The sequence below is a fragment of the Orcinus orca genome, chromosome 17 (genome assembly GCF_937001465.1).
Source record: "Orcinus orca chromosome 17, mOrcOrc1.1, whole genome shotgun sequence".
In the NCBI taxonomy this organism is placed as follows: Eukaryota; Metazoa; Chordata; class Mammalia; order Artiodactyla; family Delphinidae; genus Orcinus; species Orcinus orca.
In genome coordinates this window covers 52,600,438-52,616,515 of record NC_064575.1, presented here as the reverse complement: position 1 = coordinate 52,616,515, position 16,078 = coordinate 52,600,438, and the positions used below count along the sequence as shown (strand labels likewise).

The 16,078-nt window shown below is 44.5% G+C and overlaps 1 protein-coding gene and 1 long non-coding RNA gene across 5 annotated transcripts in view; one reads left to right on the top strand and one right to left on the bottom strand.

Annotated features, from left to right (window-relative positions):
* The window catches only part of GRHL2 (grainyhead like transcription factor 2), a 166,517-nt gene extending 162,743 nt beyond the window's left edge, over positions 1-3,774 (bottom strand). Inside the window, exons 1-2 of one of the 4 annotated variants that reach the window (XM_033438178.2) lie at positions 3,642-3,774; positions 3,441-3,528 (exon numbers count right to left, since the gene is read on the bottom strand). In XM_033438178.2, the coding sequence (XP_033294069.1) occupies positions 3,441-3,460 (20 nt within the window). In that variant the 5' untranslated portion in view covers positions 3,461-3,528; positions 3,642-3,774. Of the gene's footprint in view, positions 1-3,440 lie in introns of all 4 variants that reach the window. The other 3 variants (XM_033438182.2, XM_049700159.1, XM_049700161.1) reach the window with 3 other exon arrangements.
* Positions 3,775-3,776: 2 nt separating this feature from the next.
* Positions 3,777-4,990, top strand: LOC125961574 (uncharacterized). The gene is made up of 2 exons (XR_007472440.1): positions 3,777-3,900; positions 4,146-4,990. It is a non-coding gene; the product is annotated as an uncharacterized LOC125961574 (long non-coding RNA).
* Positions 4,991-16,078: the final 11,088 nt, after the last annotated feature.

The following is a 16,078-nucleotide window of genomic DNA, read 5'->3' as shown; positions in this document are numbered from 1 at the left end:
ATATCCATTTATAAAACTAAAGAGTAGAAAGATTAATTAAAATATTTCATCCCATTACTTGAAATGCTACCCACATGAGGTATCTATAACTTTGGACATTTTCCTTTCTAGAATAATGGCTGGACTCCTTAAGACAAAACACACAGAATGACTAAAGGTAATCGTCCTAAGGCAAAAGCGGGGTGGGTAGGGAGAAGGGGGATTCATGTAATATCTGTTACTGTTTCATCTTCCACTAGAGTGTAAGTCCCTTGAGGACATGGCCCACTTCATACGTCTTTTTATTCTCCTATAATACCTATCTGAATGTGTTGCAAATGGTAGGTAATCAGAAAACACATATAGGTAATGAAAAACACCTGTTTCAAATAAATCATATACATATATATATTCTGAATATTTTGGCAATAAAATAAGAGTTTCTAAATCTATCATTGGGCGGCTAGAATACACATGCTTGTTGACAAAGATCATAAATCTCCACAAAATGTTAGAAAGGGGGAGTAGAAAAATTCTAAATATGTACAAAGACAAACTGTCCTAAAAATACTTTGTTTTAAATAGCGATAGCATCAACATTGCAGAACATAAAAAGCAGATCGTGTCAATCTGAAAACTTCACGACTATAAAAAAGATGATGCTACTTCAGTCCAGACTTGCTAACTGGAATTATCTTCGTACGCTATCCAAAAGCTTACCTACACTTTGATTGGTTTATAGAAAAAAAAGTCCTTCGTGTATTCCTTTAGGTTAGTTCCAGAAAATACAGACAAGCCTCCTACAGGGATTTACCGAAAAGTTGATAAAGTTCAAGCTCCAGGACTCCCGTTTGCTCTGGCAGGAAGCTCCAGAAACAGGCTCACATGGGTTTTTTTTTTTTTTTTTTTTTGGTTTTTTTTTTTTTTAGAGCCCTCACCCCTACTCCACCTAACACAATTGCATAAGCTTCAAGCTCATAAAACCTGGGCCCACCCCTGCCAGCCAGCCATTAAAAAACTAGGCTAGAATCTGCAAAAATGATCCAAAAATCATTTATTAATTTCAAGCATTTCTCCATAGTCTAGGCAAAGAGACGTAAATGGGGTTCAACAGTCTCTTTGAGGTATTGTTAGTATTACTTTTCCCAGGAAACGAAATGAAGTCTTGGAAACCATCGCTAGATAAAAGTTACTTTCATTAAATGTAAGTATACATAACCCTAGATAGTTATTACCCATAAAAATTAGGTAATGTATCGCAGTGAACTAGATTGCTAGTTTTATTGCTTATTTCCTTTCTTTACATTTATTTTTAATTGAAGTATAACTCACATTCAAATATTATTTTCAAGTGTACAACATAGTGATTTGATGTCTATATAGGTCACGAAACGATTCGCACAATAAATCTAGTTACAATCCAAAGTTAACACAATATCGACTATATTAGAACTAATTTTCAATACTAAATAAATTATCTTCATTGGTGCTAAGTACAATCGGTTAAAAGCCCATCTGTTTTCATCCTAAATTCATTTGAGTCCCGTTGTATCACAAAACGAAGTGGTGCAACCGAATGTTAATCGTGTTAAATAAGGAATTACAGTAAGACTTATCCAAGAGTCACTAGATTTGCAACCATTTTTGACACGAAGATCGAAACAAACCAAAAAAACCGTGCTGCCATCTCGGCTTTTGGCTACTGAAGTTTTCAAACTCGAGGACTGACTTCTTAAAGGTTACGGAGAGAATTGGGGGTGGGAGCGGGGGTACACTCAAACCCACACTTTCCCAGTCCCACCCCTGCTCCCGACCTCGGCCCGTGTTTGTACTGTAACTAGGTCCTCCCCTCCAGTGTGTAGCTCGCACTTAATTTTTCATTAGTGGGTAAAGTGGTACTAATATCTGGTAGTTTTTCTTAAGTATGATAGCCTGTGACGTTAGCTACACCTACCCTACCCGGGGCTTAACTTTGAGGATGGTCCCCTCCATCCCTGGGCAGGTCCACAGGGCATTCCTGCTGCCCCCCTCAGGGTCCCTCGATTTGGGACGGGTCCCAGGCCACTTCTCCAGAAGAGGCGCCGGCAGCCCGCGGCCTCCGGCCCTCCCCCCGCGAAAACGCCCTGTGGAAGGTCTCCTTGGGGTGGCCGCACCGCCGGGGTAAAGCGACCAGGAAAAGCGGAAAGGCGGCCTCCACGCACTCCCGATAGGACGCGCCCGCCAGGAGGGGGAAGGCAGCGTCGCCACCGAATCCCGGGCAGGGCCGCGGGACCCACCTCCGGCTCCCGCTCGCTCCCGCCCTCCGCCCCACCTCCCCCTGGCAGCACAAAGCCGGCCGGGAGGCGGGGGCCACGCCTGCTGGGAGGCCTCCTGGACGAGACGGGACCCGGGCCCGGCGCCCCGCGGCTCAGGCTGCCGAGCCCCGGCGCGTCTAGAGTTCCCGTCCCGGACGGGGCGGACGCGCCCCCCGGCTGGCCTTAGGAGGCGCGGGAAGCCGGGCTCCCCGCCTTTTCAGGCGAGAGTCGCCTAGGGAGGCCCCGGCGCACTCGCTCCGTCCCGCTAGCCACGCCCGAGGTGGCGGCCTCCGGAGCGGGGCGCCTGGACCGGCCGGGCCTCGGAGGGCGGCGAGCTCGCGGGGCCGCGGAGGCTGTCCGGGCGGGTCTGACTCGATAAGTTGCAGGCGCCCCTTAGCGCCTTACCGTGGCGCAAACTGGGGCCTCAAATCAATCCCCCTCGTTCCCGAAAGGCCCAGTCCTCCCGCACCTGCGTAAGGTGGCCAAGCCATTCGGGGTCGGGCGGGAGGGGGCGGGGGCACGGGGGTGGGGGCGGCCCCCGCTGCCCCCGAGACCCGGGCCGCTCGGCGCCTCGCCTCCCGTCGGGGGCGCACACGCGGGCGCGCACACGCACACCATCCGGCCCAGTGCGGGAAGATGGCCGTTTCTGCTGCAGGATAAAGGCTCTTTGTTGCGCTCGCACAAAAGCCGCCAAGACCCGCTTTTTTCAGCAGGCCCTTTGGGCAAATCGAAGGAACTCAGCTGAATTTCCAAATGGCCCTAGGAGCCTGAAGCGGTGGGAGCAACTAAAAGAGAGGGGGAATAACAGGCCTCCCGCCCTCTTCTACCAAAACCTCTGCCAATATACAAGGATTCGTCCTGGGAGACCGGGGCTGAGATCATTCGTAAGGGAGGAAGGAAAGAGGAAAACCTACTTTTAGTATCAAGGCCCAAAAGGGGTATTAAACATTCATATTCTTGCAGGGTGTCTCCCCTTAACCAGGGTAGAAACATAATCTGGAAAAGTCTGGATACACCAAAAAGAAAAAGAAAAAAGAAAGAAGAAAAAAACCCAACAATAGCAACCTAAAAAAAAAAAAAAAAAACCAAAAACCAAAAAACATAACAAACCAGTTGCCATCAACCCAAAGTGGTAGTAGCAGCAGCCGGCGCGTGTGATCCACTTACTTGTCCGACTCTTGTGACATGTTTGATCCAATGAACTCGCTCCCCTTTTCCTGGAGCCTCAGCCTCTGGTGAAACTGGACTTTCAAGTCTGTGCAGGTGAAGGTGTGTGAGAGCCCGAGATGGCAGAACAAGAGCTACAGGTAATTCTGCTTTTCCGTCCCCCCTCACCAATCTCGCTCGCTCGCCCGCTCGCGCCCTCACCTAGCCGGAAAGGTGGGATAAGGGGGGGCCCCCTCACATGGGGCCCGAGCTCGGAGGCGGCCGGGCGGCGCGGAGTCCTCCCGGATCGTGGCAGTGGGCAGCCACAGAGCACAAAGTGGCGGACTTGGGCGGCCACAGGTAACTTTCTCGCAAGGAGCTGAATTCTTTCACTAAAGGGTACAAGCCCGAGGGACGAGCTGCGCGGTGATTGGCTGCGGGGTTCCCTCAGGTGAGCTGCCATTGGCAGAGGCGCGCTCAGGTAAGGCCCTTCTCCAAGTGCAGGTAACTCACTCCGAAGTTTACCTGAGAGCAGCGGCGGCACGCTTGCAGCTCTGCGGCAGCCCGTGGGAGCCGAGGGTCAGTGCTTCGAGTAGACTTCATGCTACGTTCCCCTTCTTCCCGGAGGCCGGCCTGGGAAGGGGGGTGGGGGGTTTGGCGGGGGGTGGGGGGGGGAATTAAGGGAGAGAAGTTAACAGGAAAAAAAGCAACACCTGCAACCACTAGGGATTGTGGGTCAAACGGAAGGACTAAGGAGAACTGAACTCGGGGATCCCAAGCCAACCGGAATCAAATGCAACCGCACCGCCACAAGGCTTTTAATACCCACATTAAGAAGACGGTTTGACAGTGTCGGAAGAGTACGGGACTGAAGTGTACGTTGTGCTCAGAGGGGGAGAAAAACACAAAGATCGCCGAGTCTGTTACGTAATTGCATTTTTAACATACTTATCCACAACAAACACTTTTCGTGTCCCGATGTGTAACAGATACGGTAGATTACTAGATTTACAAATAGGTGAGCATCCTTTCATGACCTAGACGGATAGGGAGTGGCATGGTTTTGATGGGGTGAAGAAATTTGGTTGAACAGACCCTAATATGGCTCAGACACACCACTTCCATCTTAACTCTGCAGCCTGGGATTCCAGAGCTGCAAACCACTGAATCCCTCCCATAAACCTGTTGTCATTTGACGTTTCCAGGCAAGCATCAACATTTACATTGTAATTCAATAGAAGCAGCGATTACAAAGGAAATTTATCCTTCCAGCTTAATATGGTTGCTACGGAAACAATTCAGAATGAAACTGACTTTTTTTGCAGTTTTGTTTCTCCTGGTTGGGAGCAACGAATTTGCAAACGTGTAATTTATAACCACTACTTCCAACGAGTATCTGTGGAAGTTCCGACAGTAATCTAGCCCATGCATATGAATTGTAGAAATAAAGAGGGCATGGAAAGCTTATCATGATTTATTTCGAATTAATACTACATTGACAGAGATGAAACAACTTCTATTTTAACCTGTATGGATCATGTATTTCCTGAAAATTACATTATGAGACAAGGTTTGGCTGTTCTGTGTTTCATTCTCAACAAAGGAATTTCAAAATTTTTTCTTACTTTTTAAAGACAGTATAAGCACACACGCTTACTTTTTAAAGATAACATGATACTTTAAGATAATGCAGTACCCACCTCTCATTTGCCTTCTTAACCTCCTGTCTAGAGGCTACCAAATTCCACTTTTAGCCATCTATTCTGTCATTACCTTCCTATTTCTAAATAATTTACACAGCTATCCCTTGATTTATCAATTTAGATGGTGTGTTTTGTCCACCTGTTGCCTTAGATAAGGACTTAACTCTATCAAACCCCATCTAGTTTCATCTTCCACCATTCATCCAATATATCTCTTTCACAGTTTAGGGATAGCAAGCAGTCAGTGACTGTGCAAATACTAGTCACAATAGAGCAACTATGGTTGTTTTCTTTCTTATAAAAACCTTTTATCTGTTTACTCAGTTTGTGATGTTTCCAACCTGATATTTTTTCTACAACATGTCTATCAGATAACTGTCACATTTATTTTCCAAATGATCAATCAATCCCATTCCCCACCCCCCCATCCCCCTCCAAAGTCCACTGTCCTTCTCTTCCAATGGAGATAAGTTCCTCTCTGGACCTGCTACTCCGTTGTCATCCTGGGACATCTCCAGAGTAAGAACCACATTTCTCTGCCCTGTGCCTTTTTTCTTGGTTTGCTGCTTCATTTTCCATGGCATATGTTCCAGTAATAGCCCAAGAATGGGTACAGAAGGTAAAATTTTAAATGTCTTTATTCAACTCTTACTTTTTAAAGAGTTTGACCAAGTGTAGAATTCTAAGTTGAAATGTTTCATTCATAAGTTCATAAAAATTGCTCTTTTATCTTCTAGCATCCAATGTTGCCATTGAGAATTCGGATGCCATCTTGATTCCCATTCCTTTGTGATCTGGAATTTTTCTTTCTAAAAACTTATAGAGGGCTTCCCTGGTGGCGCAGCGGTTGAGAATCTGCCTGCCAATGCAGGGGACACGGGTTCGAGCCCTGGTCTGGGAGGATCCCACATGCCGTGGAGCAACTGGGCCTGTGAGCCACAACTACTGAGCCTGCGCATCTGGAGCCTGTGCTCCGCAACGAGAGAGGCCACAACAGTGAGAGGCCCGCGCACTGCGATGAAGAGTGGCCCCCACTTGCCACAACTAGAGAAAGCCCTCGCACAGAAACAAAGACCCAACACAGCAAAAATAAATTAATTAATTAATAAACTCCTACCCCCAACATCTTCTTTAAAAAAAAAAAAAAAAAAACTTATAGAATAATCTCTTTATCTCTAATATTCTGAAATTTCATGATTATGTGCCTTGGTTACCTAATATTCTGAAATTTCATCATGCTGGAGGCTCTCATCAAATATTTGCAAACCTTTGACTCTCCCTTCTTACTTAAGAATGAGGTCCTAAAACCCCACTGGAAACCACACATAGGGGTGGGAGGGAGTGTGCTCGCTCATTGGTGGGCTCGCTGTGTGGTGATCAGATAAAAAGTTCACCTTTCCTTAGGAAGATCCCCTAAATATCAGAAACTAGAGGTCTGTTCTTCTGGGCTCTTCAGCGTCTCAAGAGAAGTATCTGCTATCTCTTGCCTGAGGGAAAACTCACCAGGCTGCCAGTCTTCTCAACTCCGTATGCAGTGTATCATTCTTTCTTTCCTGTAGGTGCCTTACTCCTGCCCTTCTTTCTGCCTGATGCACAAGCCTCTCTCCTGTTTTTCCTGCTGGAGTTGTAATCACCTGGCTGCAAGAAATGGCACAGGGGACCTGAGCTGAGGATCTAACAACTCCAAGTACCCACATTCACTCAGCTCTCGGCTTCTCACCTCTCCCTCACTTCTGGGATCCTGAGACATCTCATCAGCATCTCTCTCATGATCTCTGGCATGTCCAAGACCCAGGCCTATCTGGTGTTTTATAGAGTAATCTCCTGAGCTGTTTCTGTACTGACCTCTAGGATGACATTAGAGTAGCTTCCGATGTTCCGTTAAACCAGTTTCCAGGGCTTCCCTGGTGGCACAGTGGTTAAGAATCCGCCTGCCAATGCAGGGGACACGGGTTCGATCCCTGGTCCGGGAAGATCCCACATGCCGCGGAGCAACTAAGCCCGTGCGCCACAACTACTGAGCCTGCGCTCTAGAGCCCACGAGCCACAACTACTGAAGCCCACGTGCCAGAAGTACTGAAGGCTGAGTGCCTAGAGCCTGTGCTCTGCAACAAGAGCAGCCACCACAATGAGAAGCCCGTGCACCGCAACAGAGTAGCCCCCGCTCACCTCAACTAGAGAAAGCCTGTGCGCAGCAACGAAGACCCAACCCAGCCAAAAATAAATAAATAAATTTATAAAACAAACAAACAAACAGTTTCCACTCTTCCATCCAGACCATCTTCCAGAATTGTGTTGAAATATATCCATTGCAGATGACCCCACCTCCATCCTCTTTGTCCCTGTGGATTTATCCTTTTATGTTCCTTTAGTGTGCTTTTCAGAAGACAGTGAACATAAACAAATATGGGTCAATCTGCCATCTTTAATGGGAAGCCATTTCCAAAACTATCCAAAAGCTTTTACCAAACTGTCCCAGATTTGTTTGTGCAAACAAAACAAGAATTTGTGGGCAACCCTTACCTCTTTTTGGTCAATGGTGGCCAAGATTCCTTTCTTCCTCTCCAATATCTAATAACTCAAGTTATCCCCTGCTACATTGATTGGTTAGTTTATGAAGGATAAGGTCCTCCCTGGACCATTTTAAATAATCGACCATGAAATTACCTCTGTTACCCAATTGTTTTGATTCTTTTGGCAAAAGAGTTGTAAGTGACTACGAAACCCTGCCACACCCATCATGACAATGTACTTCTCTCTCTCATTTTAACAGTCTTCACAGGATCTTCACCAGGAGTAGATTCCATCTCAAGAAACCACTTTCTTTGGTCAACTCAGCATTCATGAAAGTTTTATCATCAGATTGCAGCAATTCAGTCACATCTTCAGGCTCTACTTCTATTTCTAGTTCTCTTGCTATTTCTACCCCATCTGCAGTTACTTCCTCCAATGAAATCCTGAGCCCCTCAAAGTCATTCGTGGGGATTGAAAGCAACTTCTTCCCAACTCCTGATAACCTTGATATTTTGACCTCTTTCCATGAGTCACCTCATCATGAATGTTCTTAATGGCATCTAGAATGATGAATCCTTTCCAGAAGGTTTTCAGTTTACTTTGTCCAGATTCATCAGAGGAATCTGTGTCTGTGGCAGCTATAGCCTTATGAAATGTACTTCTTAAATAGTAAGACCTGAAAGTTGAAATGACTCCTTGATCCATGGGCTGCAGAATGGATGTTGTGTTAGCAGGCATGAAACAACATTCATCTCATTGTACATCTCCATCAGAGCTCTTGGTTAACCAGGTGCATTTTCAGTGAGCATCAATATCTTGAAATGAATCTTTTTTTTCTGAGCAGTAGGTCTCAACAGTAGCTTAAACATTCAATCAACCATGCTATAAACACATATGCTGTCACATAGGCTTTGTTGATCCATTTGTGGAGCACAGTCAGAGATTTAGCATAGGGCCCTAGGATTTTCAGAATGGTAGATGAGCACTGGCTTCAACTTCAAGTCACCAGCTGCATTAGCCTCTATTAAGAGAGTCAGCCTTTGAAGCCAGGCGTTGACTTCTCTCTAGCTACGAAAGTTCTGGTGACATCTTCTTCCAATACAAGGCTTTTTCATCCACATTGAAAGTTTGATGTTTAGTGTAGCTACCTTCATTAATTATCTTAGCTAGAGGGACTTCCCTGATGGCTCAGTGGTTAAGGATCCACCTGCCAATGCAGGGGACACGGGTTTGAGCCCTGGTCCGGGAAGATCTCACATGTCACAGAGCAACTAAGCCCATGTGCCACAACTACTGAGCCCACGCACCTAGAGCCCATGCTCCACAACAAGAGAAGCCACTGCAACGAGAAGCCCGCGCACCACAACGAAGAGTAGCCCCTGCTCGCCGCAACTAGAGAAAGCCCACGCGCAACAAAGACCCAACGCAGCCAAAGATAAAAATAAATAAATAAATAAATTTATTAAAAAATTATTTTAGCTAGATCTTCTGTATAACATGCTGCAGCTTCTACATCAGCACTTGCTGCTTCTCCTTGCACTTTTACGTTACAGAGACGGCTTCTTTCCTTAAAGTTCATGAACCAACTCTGCTGGCTTCAGACTTTTCTTCTGCAGTGTCCTCACCTCTCTCAGCCTTCATAGAATTGAAGAGAATTAGGGCCTTGCTCTGGACTTGGCTTTGGCTTAAGGGAATGTTGTGGCTGGTTTGATCTTCTATGCAGACCACTAAAACTTTCTGCATATCAGCAATAATTTTGTTCCCCTTTCTTACCATTCATGTGTTCACTGGAGTAGCACTTTTAATTTCCTTCAAGAACTTTTTCTTTGCATTTACAACTTGGCTAACTGTTTGGCACAAGAGGGCTAGCTTTTGGCCTGACTCAGCTTTCTACACGCCTTCCTCTCTGAGCTTAATAATTTTCAGCTTTTGATTTAAGGTGGGAGATGTGCGACTTGTCCTTTCACTTGAACACTTAGAGGCCACTGTAGGGTTATTAATTGGCCTAATAGCAATGTTGTTGTATCTCAGGGAATAGGGGGGCCTGAAGAGAGTGAGAGACATGGGGCAATGGCCTGTCAGTGGAGAAGTCAGAACACACACAACATTTATCTATTAAGTTTGTCGTCTAATATGGGCATATTTCATGGTGCCTCAAAACAATTACAATAGTAACATCGAAGATTACCTATCATAGATCACTATAACAAATATAATAATAATGAAAAAGTTTGAAATATTGCAAAAATCATCAAAATGTGACACAGAGACACAAAGTGAGGAAATGCTGTTGGAAAAATGGTGCCAACAGACTTGTTTGATGCAGGGTTGCCACAAACCACCAATTTGTAAAAAATACAATACGTGCAAAGCACAGTAAAGTGAAGTGCAACAAAATGGAGTATGCCTCTACTGAGGGTTAGGACCTCAACATATGAATTTAGGGGAGGCACAGTTCAGCCCATAACACCATGCCTCCTCCATGCTGGCAGGAGACAGAAGTGTATTCTAGACAAATTGAACCAGAAAGACCACAGGCTTGGGTACATCGAAGGAACCATCAGGAGTGAGGCATTGGACCTATAACAAGGAGAACATATGAAGGCCACATGCTAATCAGTGAGATACCATCTCCTAGCTTCCTCCATCCAGCCCAGTGAGCCAGGAATATACAACTTGTACCACAATATACCAGCCAGCTTATACCACTACCAGCCACGCCTCTCCTCAAGGTAGGAGATGAGAGGATCTTTCTTTAGATTAATTATAAAGCCCTAGAGAAAAGACCTACAGATACTGATGTGGGTGTTTCCCAATCAGGAAAAAAGAGAGTGAGAGAGAAAGAAGGAAGAGAGGAAAGAAAAGTAAAGAAAAGAGAGGAAGGAAGGGAGGGAGGAAAGGGACTATTCTCTACCAGATCCCCTTTCAACAAAGTCCATCAGTCAATAAGTCCCACCCTCACCCATAGAGCTTCTAAGAAGCTTTTTATGTGACACTCTTAAATATAGATTATGAAGTTAGGGGTCACCAGACATTTGAGAAAAGCCTCCAAAATGAAGTATAAATACCAGAACAAAAATGTAACTAAAACAGTGATTTTGAGGAAAACAGGTAGTATAAGGATGGAATAAAGATTCTATAATTAAAATATTAGAAGATATTGCATCCATGAAACAAGAACAGCATACTTTTCTTTTTTTTATGGAATGCTTCACGAATTTGCGTGTCATCCTTGCACATTTGCCATGTGCTGCCAAAGTGAGCACCAACATACTATTTAAAAGCAATAAAACAACCATCAGAGAATCAAAAAGGGCTTGTGGACATTAAAATATAAAAGCTGAAATAGAGCCTCTCTATATTTGGAGATAGAATCTAGGAAGCCTCCCAAGAAGTAGAACAAAAAGACAACAAAATAGAGAGTGAAAGAGAACAAATAGGAAAATTGCAGGATCAGTCAAGTAGGTCTAATATGTCACTAAGAGGTGTTTCAGAAAAAGAGAATGGAAAAATGTTGGGGAGAGAATTATCAGAGAAAAGATAAAATATGATTTTTTAAAAACCCAAGTATTATAAGTCTTCTGATTGATATGACCCACCTAGTGGTCAACACAGTGGGTTCTAAATAGTGTAAATTGAAGCAATTCTCATAAAATGTCTGGGCTGACCCTTCTAGCCCAGATGAATGAAATGAAAATAAAATGAAATAAGCAAAGAGGAAACTGCTTAGATACAAACGATCAAGAATAAGAAAAAAGCTTCCTTCCTCCCTCCCCCTTCCTTCCTTCCTTTCTTCCCCCTTCCTTCCTCCCTCCCTCCCTCCCTCCCCCCTTCCTTCTTTCCTTCCTCCCTCCCTCCCCCCCGTGCCTTCCTTCCTTCCATGTCCCCCCCCCCTTCTGTCTGTCTCTCCGTCTTTCTCCCTTTCTTCTTTCTCTCTTTTCCCTTGTTCCCTCTCTTGGGACAAAGCTCTCCCTACCAACTGCAGGAATCCCTGAGGCGATGGGACTTCTGGCTGTAGACTCCAGCCGGCACAGTCGGGCTGACCTGAGCCGGGGGTGCTGCTGGGCACCTTGGAGAAACAGCTGGGGCTGTTGGTGCCTGTCACCCAGGTAGCGAGCTGTTCCGCAGGAAAAAAATAGGCTGCAAGAGCGGAGAGTGTTAGCACTGCCACCTCGGGAGCTAGTGATTCTCAGCGTAAACACTGCAACGTATGGGCCTCTTGGTAACACCCTGGACCTCCTTTTATCTTAGAACTTCTTGCCTTTTCCTCATGGATGTGTTCTGGCCACGAGAGAAGACCAGAAGGTCAATTCCTTGGAGCGCTCAGATCTATCCAGACTGTTTCCCAGAGCTCATGGATGGGTGGTGTATGCCCCAAGATACAAAGAACCACCCAAGGAAAAGCAGTGCCTGGATGGAAACGCTGAAAACAAACACCTCCAAAGACATTCCTCCTGCCTCCTGCAATGACATGCCTACTTCTGTTGGGTTTTTGTGGAGATGGGTTGGGCTGCTGATCAAGGAAGGGTTATGCAACCTTAAAATTAGTGAAAGGTTTTTGTTAAAAAAAAAAAAAAAAAAAGAATAAAAAAAAAAAAGAAAAAAATGGGAGTTCCTTGGTGGCCTAGTGGTTAGGATTCTGGACTTTCATGACCCAGGTTCAATCCCTAGTCGGGAAACTGAGATCCCACAAGTCACATGGCATGGTCAAAAAAAAAAAAAAAAGAATGTATTAGCTCACTCAACAACACTGCCATCTTGAAGATATTGGGGGTGGGGGTGGAAATACGTTTAAATACTGAATTATATTCCTAGACAAGTTATCGATGAAGTATGAAAGTAGAATAAAATTCAATTCCAGAAGCTCAGGTTCTAAAAATTACCTCTCATGCACCCTTTCTCAAAAAGATATTAGACAATGTGATCCATTAAGGCATGGGAGAACACAAAGAACCAAGAAAGAGACAGTCTTAGGACTCAGAAAAGAGGTGAAGCAACAGAGGAGAAAGTTCAAGGGATGTCGGAAAATGATGGCTTTTTAGCAGGCTTAGAGAGCAACTAAACTCTCATCCAACAGAGGCCTCCAGGTGGGAGGGAAGTGCGGAAGGTTGAATCCATATATTAAGTTTAACACTGTGGAAAATTATATTGAGAAACTCTTTGAGGGTGTGAAAAGTATTAGGAATACGTACAGAGAAGATTAAGCAAATATTTAGCATTCAGTAGCTCCAGGGGGAAAATTATACAAGAATGGAAATATAATCAAATTAATCTTCTACATACTTGGCTCAACAGTGAGTAATATTCATATGATCTTCATAATAGAATTACTGAATGATAATTTACTAAAACTGGTGATAAACCTCACCTGAGAAGATGGAAGGAGGAAGATACTGGTATTGTGTGGGTAAGAGGATGTGGAAGGTTGTGAAAGAGTTAAATCATCATCTACTATAAAAGAGAGTCAATAGCTGTTGCCTATAACTCATACATCAGGATCTAGCAACTAAACATCAATTAGGAATTCTTTGGGCAGCTGGTAATATCAAGGCTGATTAGCAGTAGTTTAGAAAAATAGGATTTAGTTTTTCTCAGTTAAAAAAAAAAAACGTCTGGGTTTCCCTGGTGGCGCAGTGGTTGAGAGTCCACCTGCCGATGCAGGGGACACGGGTTCGTGGCCCTGTCCGGGAAGATCCCACATGCCGCGGAGCGGCTGGGCCCATGAGCCACGGCCGCTGAGCCTGCGCGTCCGGAGCCTGTGCTCCGCAAAAGGAGAGGTCACAGCAGTGAGAGGCCCGTGTACCGCACAAAAAAAAAAAAAAAAAAGGTCTGAAAGTTAGCAGGCACTTGCTTTGGTGCTGACCCTCAGTTCTGGCATCTCTGAGATTCTCTTGGCCTTCTTCACGTGGACACAAGATGATCCCTTCAACGTTAGCTGTTACATCTATGCTTAAGGCAATAAGAAGGGGGAGAGGGTGGTGCTCATTGCAACTCTGTCATTTGTGAAGAAAGAAATGCAAGCGCTGACATTAGAAGCCTCCTAAATACCTTCATCTCATTGGCCAGAACTAGGTCGCGGAAATGTGTTCTGGGTTAGCCAATCGACATAGTATTTAGAAATATGGAAGTAAATGCTAGAATTTGAAAAAGAAAGCTCTAATAATGAAAAAGAGTTGCCCTTAGGAGTGGGATTGGAAAGTGGGGAGGAGTGAGGCATGGATTGATAGTTTTCAATAATATTAACCAATATTATTTTCAGTATTATCACTCAAGGTAATTATTTGACTTTTAAAACTATATATACTTTTATACGCATGTGTAGTTTATATACACACACATATATATATATACAATTTTGATCAAATAAAATTAATTTTCAAAATAAAAGTACAATTGCAAACATATCATGTTCCCTCTTACCCAGGGTCTTTGCGTTTGCTATTCTATAGCCCTAAAACTCTTAGTCTCTTTTGGCCCTCATCTAACTAGCTCCTAACCTTCCTTTGGATCCCTGCTCCGTCATCTCATCCACAGAGAAGCATCTTCGGCTCTCCCGATTAGGTGTAGGTATATTGGGGAGATACATTTCTATGTGATTTATTGATGCAGCAACATGCTCCTCTTTTTGAAAACACTTGTCACAGTTGTGATTTCATATTTATTCGTGTGGTGTCCGATCACTGGCCATCTCCTTCCACTAGACTCTGAGCTCCAGGAGGGCAGAGATGATGCCTGTTACTGGCTCATCACTTTCTGTGCGGCACTTAACACTATTGCTGGCATTTGGTCAGCAGCTTCATAACTCTGAGCTCTGAGTCAGCGTTTTTGCACTTTCCTGCCTCTCACAGTAAAAAGTTTCATCTTCTTACACAACGAAGTTCAAAAGCAGGAAGAAGGTAGAGCACTCACTTTAGGGATGAAAAAACCTTTCCCAGAAGCCCCCATCAGACTTCCCCTTCCATCTCATTGGTCAGAACTAGGTCACATGACCAGTAGAGCTCAGGAGCTGGATCCACCTTCCGTGAGATCAAGGAATCTCCACTCAATATTTGAATAGATCTGGGTTATCTAACAAGAAAGTAGTGGGAGAATGCCGTTGGGTTAAAAATATATATCAATTAGTGATACCACAGTGTTGAGAGCTTCATAATATAGATGATAAATTTGACCTTCGTTTTGGATAGTGTAAGTAGCAGATCTGGGATTCAAATCTTTACCTGCCTTATTCCAAAATCTGGACCAGGCCATCTCCTGGCTTTAAATGTAAAGTTCTTCCTGTATCAAGATGTGGTAGATTTAGTCATGAATGGCTTTACAGAAGAAAAATACTTGAGGCATGGTCTTGAAGGAAATTACACAAATTGGGCTGATGGAGTGAATGAGAGGGCAGTTGTGAGGTATTATATTAAAACCACCCTCTTCATTTTCACTCTGTATTAAAATGCTTTTCATGTAACCCGTCGATCATGAGAGCATCCCTCTCTATTTTGGGGATTATTATTGCTTTGATGGTCTAAATGAACTATAAATAAACTGGGAAGAGGTGACATTTACCCAAGGGAAAATGGCAAAATGAGAACCCAGAGACCATGGCTGGGCTACAACAGAACAGAATGTTCTCTCTGAGATTTTTAATGAGGCATGTTCATTTCTGATACCTCAAAATACTCTTTAAACTGTCTTGACCCGGAAAAACATATTCAAAAAACCTCATATCATGAGACTGCCCCTTTCCTGTTTGATAACCTTGAGCAATTCTTCAGTACACATAGGGCCACCTAATCTATGAATTGAGATGTTCCCCACTCTAACTCCAATTCATCCTCACTGGTCTTCTGCAGAAAGAGACTTGAGTTGAATATGGCCGGATATGGGGTCTGTAGGGCTACAGGTTGGAGGGAACTGTCTTTGTCCAAGGCTTGGCACCCCCTCAAATCACAAGTATAAGCAGAGCCAGAAAACATGAATGAAAATTGGAAGGTGGATCCAAAATGCCAAAAAGGATATTTGGAGAGAACTTAAAGCTTAAGTGGGGCAAAGGAGATATTAAAACTGGTCCATGATCTAGGATATCAAGCCAAGAGATACGAGTGAGTGGATGCCAGTTGGGAGCACTGAGATTCGGACAGCAAAAAATCTAGGGCAATTGTCTGTGGCATTTGCTGCTGGGCATGATTTGCTTTTATTATCCACCCTGGTCTTGGTACAGCCCCTCCCTCCCCTGCATCCTATGTTGTCAGTGCTTCCTGGGTGGTCCTGGCAGAAAGCCCTGACCTTTCCCAGGGTACTTTGGAGATAGCAGGCAGGCCTCTGTGGCACAAGCTGGTCCATGCAATTCCCAGTATACCAAGTTTTGGAGACAATCAGAGCACAGGACATTTGTCACTGTACTTTTTCAATCTCTTGTTGCAGAACTTCAGGCAGAGATGTGCGTGAGGAGAG